This window comes from Orycteropus afer, unplaced genomic scaffold, assembly GCF_000298275.1.
Source record: "Orycteropus afer afer isolate SDZICR_OR568_19922 unplaced genomic scaffold, OryAfe1.0 scaffold00445, whole genome shotgun sequence".
In the NCBI taxonomy this organism is placed as follows: domain Eukaryota; kingdom Metazoa; phylum Chordata; class Mammalia; order Tubulidentata; family Orycteropodidae; genus Orycteropus; species Orycteropus afer.
In genome coordinates this window covers 2431994-2442859 of record NW_006922032.1, presented here as the reverse complement: position 1 = coordinate 2442859, position 10866 = coordinate 2431994, and the positions used below count along the sequence as shown (strand labels likewise).

General features: G+C 35.8%; 1 protein-coding gene across 1 annotated transcript in view; it reads right to left on the bottom strand.

Moving 5' to 3' along the window:
• Positions 1–9842: 9842 nt before the first annotated feature.
• SNCA (synuclein alpha) overlaps positions 9843–10866 on the bottom strand; it is a gene marked incomplete at its 3' end in the record, with an annotated part of 28036 nt that continues 27012 nt past the window's right edge. Inside the window, exon 3 of the mRNA XM_007954214.2 lies at positions 9843–9985. Within this exon, the coding sequence (XP_007952405.1) occupies positions 9843–9985 (143 nt within the window). The remainder of the gene's footprint in view (positions 9986–10866) is intronic.

The following is a 10866-nucleotide window of genomic DNA, read 5'->3' as shown; positions in this document are numbered from 1 at the left end:
AAAAAAGGCATAGGGGCAGCTTTCTCTGACCTTCTGTAATTTCACAAAGGGGAAGGAAGATCCAGAACAACATCAACAGCCCAAGGCTGATTGCTATGAAGTAGAGGTCATATATGCCAAGCCTCCCCTCCCCACAACCTTTTTACTAATTCTAACAACAACCGTCCCTCCCAAGGTAATCTCCACTTCTCTGTTGAGTTAAATATTTCATTGCAGTGGCCACACAGGACTCACAGAGAATACTCATGAGTATGGGGTTTATTAGGGAAGTAACAGGTTATAATTCAGGTTCAGGAACACTCAGTATACAATTCTTCATTCAGGGCAGCTTCGTCTAAGCCATGCCACAGGCATGCTTCTCTCTGTCCTTGGCCTCTGCCCTACTCAGGTAAGTGTTATGAAGCTTTCATAGTGCCTAAGGCATTTGACTGCTAACCAGGAGGCTGGCTGTTCAAACCCACCAGCCACTCCTAGGAAGGAAGATTGGGCAATCTACTTTTGTAGAGATACTGCCTCTGAAACCCAAGGAGAGGTCATTAAGAGTTGGAAATGAGTCGACAGCAGTGAGTTTTTTGTTTTTTTTTTTTGACAAGTTTAGGGAGGCAACCTGCTCTTCCAGCAAACCTGCCGCCCGAAGGCACTCAGCTTCTTCATTCCATGGGCCAGGAAGCCTGCAACTCTGTCACATGCCAGTTTCTTGGTTCTGCTTGCATCATCTCTACCATTTCTCTGCCATCTCAGCATAAGATCTCGGTCCAAGGACACACTCCACTCCTGGTTTTCTTTCTTTATGGTAGTGAGATTCCCGGCCCCCTCCCCTCTTCTTACCTCTAATATGGTTCATTTTAAGCCTAGCAGACCAATTCCTAAGTTTAGGTTCCAAATACCTTATTTGCATAGTCCCACCTCCACAAGGATGTCACATACCTTATTTACATTATTAGCAATCTACCCAATTCCCTTGATGAGGCACAAGCATCTCATATTTGCATAGTGTCACTCAGTTGTCTGGTGGGAGTAATAAAGACCCTGGCTGGAAGAGTCATATTAAGTAATTAACTGTACTACAGAAGTGAACTGGAAGAAAGAGGACTGTAAGCTCCTATTAAGCACTTGCAACAAACAAATCTTGATTTTTTTTAAACATCTTATATTAAGTCTGTTTTATATTGGATATAACTAAAATAAAATTTTAGTTAGCATAGTGCCTAAAGCACGTGACTGCTAATCAGAAGGCTGGAGGTTCAAACCCACCAGCCACTTCTCGGAAGGAAGGTTGGGCAATCTACTTCCGTAGTGACACTGCCTCGATAACCCAAGGAGGGGTCACTATGAGTTGGGGCCGACTCAATGGCACATAACAACAATGGCATAAAGTGTTGGTCACTTTGTCGCAGGATGTCACGTGGTACAATTGGCCAGTAAGGGGACCATTCATCCCACCTACATCTGAGGTGATGGGAAAGAGTTGGGGAATTTCCATTTTTTATTTAAATGACAGCTAAAGTGATGATGCGCAAGATATGGTAAAATATCTATTGGGAGCTGTGGTAGTATAGTGTCTAAGGCATTTGACTGCTAACAGAAGGCTGGCGGTTCAAACCCACCAGCCACTTCTCGGAAGGAAGGCTGGGCAATCTACCTCAGTAGTGATACTGCCTCAGAAACTCAAGGGGGGGTCGCTATGAGTCAGGTTCAACTCCACGGCAAACAACAACAAAATAAAATTAAATACAAGTCTTTTAACTAGGCTTTAGTGTTTATGAAAATATCAAAGTTAGATGATCCATTTGTTCTGCAGCTGCTGATATTCTAGCAAGTTCTGGCATGGGGAATTTGCTTTAGGAGAGAACCCTTTCCCGTCCTTCCCTTTAATGGATTTCCTGCCTTTGGATTGGATATGGAGGAAAATGACCAAGAAAATGTCCCAGTCAATTTTCATAGTTGCCAATTGTTTTGGTTACCTAGTACCATGCTAACAGAAATATACCACAAATGGGATGGCTTGAACAAACAGAAGTTTATTCTCTTACACTTTGGGAGGCTAGAAGTCCAAGTTCAAAGTGCCAGGGTCTAGAGGCTGGGTGAAACCTTGGGGTTCAGCTCTGCCTCCTGCTCCCATCCTCTGGAGCTAGAGGCTTTTCTTCACTCAGACACTGGCTGGCTGCTGAGACTGACAAACCCAAGGTTGACAAGTAAAAAGGCACAGTCCCAATGTTACCAAACTACGTGGCAGGCTATTAATTTAAATCCATTGAAAGTCCCAAGGTCAGCAGAGAATGGCAGGCTGCTGAACAACAACATGGCTACCTGCAGGGTCCAAGCATGCCATGAGCTAGAGACTATCCCCAAGACTTCTCCTTATATACAGGAAGCAGACCACATCCCAAAGGCAGCTACTCAGCTGCTTGTGGTAGATCCCACCATGGAGTTGATTGCCAGTTTCATCATGGGGAATAAGTACAACCGGCTGCCCAGCCACTCAACCAGGACAAGCCAAGTTGACATACAAATTTAAGTACCACACCAACTACTTAGACCTGTCTTCACATTTTCCCAAGACTTCAGAAGACAGACACCAGCTTGAGAGTTCTCACAATACCCTCACTTTTGGTCTGATGGTTATATATTTGGGGGTTCCCTATATTCCTTCAGGATACCAGCCACATATTCATGAATCCTCACTTCTGACCTGCTGGATCCCACTACTCTCTTGGGTTTAATAATTTGTGAGACTGACACAAAGAACTCAAAGAAAGTTCCTTGTTCTCAGTATTACAAGTTTATTATAGAAAAATGATACAAGTGAAGAGATTCATAGGGTACAAGGGCATGCTGCATACCAATGTGTCGTTCACCAACCAGGAAGCCCATGGAGCTTTAATGTCCAAAGCCTTTATTGGAGGCCTCATTATATAGGCACTGACTGAACTTTATATATCACTTGGTGGTCTTTCTGACCTGACCAGCCCACTTGAATCACCTTATTAACAAACTTTTAGGTGTGGTCTGGAGGTCCCTTAGATAACAAAGACACTTCAGTCACTGAGGAAATTCCAAGGTTTTAGAGGTTATCTCTCAGGAACCAAGGACAAAGACCAAAACATACTTGTAAAATTAATTTTAATTTCATAGGGATCTTGGACCCTAGTAATCTCCCCTACTGAAAGAACAAATCAGTCTTAGAAAAAACACAACCAAAATATTCCTTAAAAGTGAGGATGGCAAGACTTAGCCTTGGTTGCTTAGGACATCTCATAAAGAAAGACCAATTAGGAAAATGCCCCATGTTCAGTAAAGTAGAGGATCAGTGTAAATGAAGGAAACTCTCAATGAGATGGATTGACACAATAACCACAATGGACTCAAACATACCAACAATCATCAAGATGGCACAGGATCAGGTAATGTTTCATTGTGTTACACTTAAGGTCACTATGATTTAGAGTAGACTAGAGGGCAGCTAACAATGAACCTTACACCTTAAGAAATTAAGGACTCTGCAATTTTCTGCAGTTGTTTCAAAAGGAACTCCTTAACTTTGTTTTCTCCAGTATTCTCTAAAATTATTTGAGCATAGTACCCTTTATAATTATACCATGGGTGTAATATTTAATGGAGTAACATTACTTTGGAAAATCTGAGGAAAAATAATAGTAACATGACTTCGTTTTATTTAGATAAATGAAATTGCATTTTTAGCAAATAGTTTACCCTCTTGGTGCTATACATTTACCAACTTAATATCATTAAACTAAAAACAAATAATGGAAAAGACCTTCTGTGGCTGTACACCTAACATAAGTCTTAGAGAAAATGCACCCTTCTCTTAACAAAATGTTCTAACTCAATGATTCATTAGAGTTTATTGTTCATCTTTTGCCCCCATTATCTCATTTCATTCACAGTGCAACCTTGTGCAGTTCACTGGCTAGATTACAGATGAGCAGCCAGTATTTAGAAAGGTTAAAGAGTTGCTAGAGGCCCAGCAAAGCATATTTGAACAAACCAGCCTAAATTCAAACCATTAAACACAGACTCAGAACATTTTGAACTCACTTAATCCAATAATTTTATTTCACAGATGAGAAAACTCATGCTCAGAGAAGTAAGTTGACAGCAACTAGCAGAGTAAGAGAGACAAGATCAACTCCATGTTCAATGATTTAAAGCCCATGCCCTCTCTACCAAGCAATGCTTTATAATATATCATCAAATCAAATGGTTCAGGTAAACCAGGAAACTCATATGAAGACAAAGGCCAACTGTCTATCACAGTCGGTCAAAAGGCATAGAGCAGCTTTAGACAGAACACTTGTGAACCACCTTCATTTCCCTTTGCCCAAAGAATAAACTTGGAAAAGGATTGCTGCTATAAGCAATTATTAGTGTTAATGATGATTATTTTTTTTAAATGCCTACTTTACATACAGCATATATCAGAAATTGAAGGTGAAATACTTCTAATTCCATTTAATGCTCTAAGTTTTAATACTGTGGATGATTCTATAAATCTCATAGCTAAGTGACATAAGTAGGAAGCACTTGTCTTTCTCAATTCCCTTAGAACTAGCTAATAATACACAATCCACTGGACAAAAAACTGGAGCCATGACAATGTATAAGTTCATTCTCAGTAAAATCTGTGTGATGTGAAATAATGTAGACTATACAGAAAGTGCAATTTTTCATTTTCTTGAAGAGCCTCTATAATAAAATAGAGTGTGGATACTTGATGATGTACCATTATGGATTACCAACCAAACCAGATTCTGACCTATAGTGACACTATAGGACAGAGTAGAACTTCCCCATAGAGCTTCCAAGGTTGAAAATCTTTACAGGAACAGACTGTCACATCTTTCTCCTGCAGAGTGGCTGGTGGGTTCAAACTGCCAACTTTTAGTTAGTAGCCAAACCCTTAACCACTATACCACCAGAGCTCCTTATGAATTACCAGATTTATATAATTGTTTTGTAAGCATTGATAGTTAAAAATCTATGTGATTCCTTTAAAAGTTCATATTATTCATAACAATCAAAAAAGTTACAACTGAATATACTCTTATGAATTCACTCACAAATAATTTGTGTTAGACTGTGTGAACAACAACAACAAAAGAAAAGACAGCTTCTAACTCTAATAAGGAGGATAAGATACATATTCCTTATTTCCATTTGCTCATTTATTTACTCAATAGTTCACTTATTTAGTCAACAAATAATTTATGGCTCAGAGTTCTTTGTTGTAACGTATGTTACTGCCTTACTAAGAACTAAATACTACTTTGGGAATTTTCATAAAAATCTTTTTAGTGATTCTAGAATCACTTGGTAGAGAGAGAAAATTAAATTGTGACTTAAGTATTCGAATGTTTGATAGGAGCTTTAATTAAGTGCTATATAAATATATTACCTAATATTTGAGATGACAAATTAGACATTTTTCTTTGTGAAAGAACAATTAGGTTGATGAGACATTTCATTGACCATTAGTTCCCATAATCATTTATTTACATGCAAAATACAACTAGCATTTCATTTACCTTATTTCTGTTTCTTTAAAATCCAAGTTAATGTCCCACATTTTTGTGTATTTTGAATATTTTGAGACACAATAGAACCTATTTTTGATATTTTCTCTTAATAAAGCAAACAACATTAAATGTCTCCTAGAAATTTAGAAAACTAAAAGTCTACATTTGAAGGGGTAGAAAAATCAAATTGTTTTATTTTTAGGGACAAACAAGTTCATTTTCATTGAATTTTGGAACGAGACTATTGAATATTATTGTATATAACCAGAACTTATTCCCTTATAAGATGTCCTGGTGGTGCAGTAGTTAAACACTTGGCTGCTAACAGAAAGGTCCATGATTTAAACCCATCAGCAGCTTCATAGGAGAAAGATGTGGCAGTCTTCTTCTATAAAGATTATAGCTTTAGAAACATGTGGGAGAGTTCTGTCCTGCCCTATAGGGTCACTATGAGTGGGAATCAACTCAATGGCAATGTGTTTTGGTTTTCTTATGCCCTTTAGGCCCATCACTTAAACATATCATTACTATTTTTCTAAGATTACCATTGAATTAATTACATGGTAAAAATGTAGCTCAGATGGTATTAGAGGTAAAAAACAAACCACCTAAGTTTGAAATCATCCTACATATGATAGTACCTGATTAATAAAACACTACCAAAAATATCATATCGTGTTTAAATATGAAAGGATGTTAGCAACAGACATTAGCACATGAATAATGAAGATGTGTTCTTAATAAATGTATAGTCATTGGCCTTACATTGTATTCAGCAGAATTTTAATCAAGGTTAAGCATTTGTAAAGGAATAAGCCAACCGCACAATATGATCTAAAGACTGTTTGTTGTTTGCCTTAACAGTTTTATCATACTCATCCTATAATATATTTCTCTAACAAATAAAACTACCACTACAATCGGACCTTTGAAGACTGAAACTGGATTTGTAGGTATGAACATATTGCAGGCTCATAATGTGTACAGATCATTTTAACTCTGATCCTGGGACTTGAATAAAAGTGTTTTTCCCATGTCAAATAGCTAAAATATTATAGCTCTTTATCTCTACCTGTGCACAGTAATTTCATTGTCTACTGACAAAAAGCAAAATTAAGTATATTTGTTGAGAGAACAATCTTCTTGTATTTCTAATGAAAACATTTCTTTTCTTTTTTTTTTTTTTTTCCTGTAGGAGATTGTTTAACACTTATTACCAACATACACTGTTCTCAAAGACCACAGACTGTCCTTTTCCCAGTGGTAAATGTGTCAGTCTGCCATCTTGAACTGTATATTTTTCTCTCTCTTTTAATTTAAATTAATTTTTAAACAATTTTTGGTGAAAATATATACAACATATACCCATTCAACAATTTCTACACGTACAGATTAATGCTATTGGTTACATTCTTACAATCTCTACCCATATTGTTTCACCACCCTTAACTTTAGCTCTCCATGTCCCTTAAAGTTGTCATCTGTGCTTTGGAGTTACGGTCATCAATTTGATTACACATAGATAATTCTTTAAAAAAGTAAAAATTTCAATTCCAACATTATTAATTGAGCAAAACTGTTGTTTTGTTTATAGATGACTTCATGGGATAGTTTTAGTTAAAAATTTAAAGATTATTTCAGGACAATAGACTTAGGTGTTTTTCCAATCTCAATGGATCCAGTAAGTCTTGTTTCCACAGGAATTTAATGGTCTGTTCCATATGTTTTCTCCTTTTGATCAGAATCCGTCTACTGGGTCCTAGATCAAAATATTCAGTACTGGTAAACAGGCACCAACCATTTCTTCTGGCCTCATGACAAAAGTAGTTCATGGTGGCAATTATACCTGGACTGCACATTTCTTGAAAGGAGTAACCATCAATGTGGTTTTATATAGCCCATATTTTTATATACTTTTGTATATCCCATACTGCCTAGGCTAGTATCTGTCACATAAAAAGTATTCCGTAAACATTTGAATGCTGTTTAATTTTAATGGGGACATAATATTAAGCCTATTTTCCTTACAATTTTATACATAACTATAGTGCAGTTTCCATTTCAAATCTTACAGGATTAGGACTCATTACAAATTATGGCTTATCTATACAGAACCCAGAGAAGTATTATCAGATGCAAAGAACTGTTGTAGTAGATGTGTTTCTAAGTGCAGACTATTTATGTAGCATTAAAAGACTCATGTTGCTGTTGTTATTGTAATGTGCCCTCGAGTAGGACCTGACACATAGCGACCCCTCCTTGGGTTTCCGAGGCAGTATCATTACGGAAGTAGATTGCCCCATCTTCCGCCCGAGGAGTGGCTGATGGGTTTTAACACCCGAGGAGTGGCTGATGGGTTTTAACCACCAGCCTTCTGGTTAGCAGTCAAGTGCCTTAGGCACTATGCTACCAGAGCTCCCTAAAAGACTCATGAGTATAAAATATCAATATATTGATTTTTACATATCACATTGAAAAATGTTACCAATTAGATATCTTTTGAAACAAACTAATTAGGTCAATTAATTTTTTTTTCTTTAATTCCACATTAGGCTTTAAGCTAAGATCACAGTGCTGTTAATAGCATATGCCCTTCCTAACAAAAACACAATTCTGACAATTCATTATACCTCAAAGCTTTTAGTTTAGTTTTAAATATGATTAACATTCATGTTTGTTATCTTCTGAGGTCAAGCAGAATGATAAGAAACAAAAATATCAATCATTATGAAACATTTAAGGAGAGTTTTCTATGAATTAAAATATTTCACTAATCCCAGTATCTCTTATTATTATCTTCTTGTAAGTAATATAAGAGCATGCATATGGTCTATGCTTCTTCCAAGAGATCTGAAAGGTTGCCTGTGACCTATGGCTTAGTGGTGAAGTCAGTATTAAATGAGTAGGCTAAAGGCAGCTTCCTTCCATCATCTGATTTAATTAGATGGTCTGTAACACTCAAGTGTTTAAAAATAAATTCACTTCATGATAAGCATGACAGTACTAGTAACTCAAGGAAATAAGTAAAGGACACTTAAGTGTTATAGATCATAGTGTCAAACCTGATATTTTTTATCTCCTGCCCTTCTTTTATTCTTCTAGTACACAATTGGTTAGATACCCTCTTATGAATTGAGGCAGGATTATAGAATACACATGCTGATAATCATTTAAGTTTTTCTGATAATTGTGTTGGGGCTAGTAAAAGTTGCTTATGATATATTGGTCTAATTTTTCAAAAATGTTTGAAGAATAGCAAGGAAGTATATACAAATATTAAAATATAAACAAACTATAAAATAAATATTTGTATGTAATATAATATTAATATAAGGAATATGAAGTTAATATATTATAAATTACAGATAAATAAAATATTATATTATTTATATATATATTTTATACTATATAATTAATTGACATAATATATTATTTTATATTTTATATTCAAATAAAGGAGCTCTGATGGTGTAGTGCCTAAAGCATTTGAATGCTAACCAGAAAGTTGGTGGTTCAAACCCACCAGGCACTCTATGGAAGGAAGACTGGGCAATCTCCTTCTGTGAAGATTTACTGTCTTAAAAACACAAAGGGGCTCACTATGAGTTGGAAACAAGTCATTCTGATGTCATGGAATTTGTAAAATTTCATTCTTGTTCTAGTTGACATGTCATCTTCTAGTTACTTATTTGTTTAAAATGAAACTCTTGATACTTTTTTGTATAATTTTACTAGACTCTCACTATCTTAACAATATTTGTTAAGAAATGCAGTAAAAATTCTTTTGAGAATTTTGAAATTATCTGGAAACCATGATCTCTGTTTGGCATGCATTTTAAGTCTCAGTTCCTACAAGCATATTTTGTTCTGAACTGTTATATAATAAGAAAATATATGGGATGATGTCATCATAAAGAAATGCAGTCAGAGCTTTTTTTGAAAATTAAATATAAGTACAGAGATTAGTTATATTGCAACAAAGAAAAATTTCACAATTCATAACTAACATGAAAACATTCATTCTTTCTGAAATGTCATTATTCCTTTTGGCCTTTACTACATTGCTCATTTCATAAACTTTCTTCCAGAAAGTGAAACAATCATGATTATTGTACAATTTGCATGATATTTATCTGAATGAAGATAAAACAAAACAAAGAAAAAAGTAAGGGTAGTGCATTTTTAAGGGGGAAAGATTCAGTCAACCCTTCACCCATAATAAGCATCTTATTCCTGCTTAGTGACTCATGTGAAAATGCACCATGACCTCACAATCTTATAAATATATGATGCATGCAAACTTACCTTGCCCATCTGATCTTTTTTGCCAAAGCCAGTGGCAGCGGCAATATTCCCTGCTCCTTCCACTGTTTTTTGTGCTACTGCTGTCACACCTGTCACCACTGCCTCTCCAACATTTGTCACCTGCTCTTTGGTCTTCTCAGCCACTGGAATAAATAAAGAGCAACAACAGATTAATAGATGATAGAAAGATAGCAATTTAAAAGAATTTCATTTCCAGTAGCAGTCAACTTCTGAAAACCTATTCACACATATCATAGACAAATGAAAAGTCAGGAAAAATAAAGGCTAGGTAAGTCTAAATGAGTGCAGCTCAGCCAAACACTGAATCTTTGCTATTTTATTTTAAGCATGCAGATATTGGAAGGTCCTCAGAAGTTTAATAATCATGAACTTTGAGCTATGAGAGATATAGAGGAGGCTTATATTTTATTAAGGAAAGCTTGAAAAAAGGAATGCTTGCATTCAGCTTCAGTTATATCAACTCACAATAAAAAAAATATTTTTTTATTTCAATTTTAATGTTGATTCTTTGATCTCATTCAGCATGTTCATTTTAATCAAAACTTCTGCAAAACACTGCACAAATTACTTAACTGTATGGTCATATAAGAAACTCTGGTGGTGTAGTGACTAAGGCACTTGACTGCTAACCAGAAGGCTACCAGTTCAAACCCACCAGCCACACCTTGGAAGGAGGTTGGGCAAACTACTTCTGTAGTGATACTGACTTGGGAACCCAAGGAGGGGTCACTATGAGTCAGGTCTGACTCAGTGGCAAATAACAACACAACAACAACAAAGGAAACAAAAGAGCTAGACTTTAAATAAAGTATAAAAATGAAGAAGATTGCTGAACACACTAACAATTTGCTTTCATAAAATAAATGATTCAGTAGATTTAAAATATCATTTAAAAGTTTAGAGAAGAGAGTATACTTTCAGATTAGATTTATAAGCAGAGAGTTAATCTCATATCAAAAATACTCCAAGAGCTCAGCACAGAAAATAATATGGAACAAAGAAA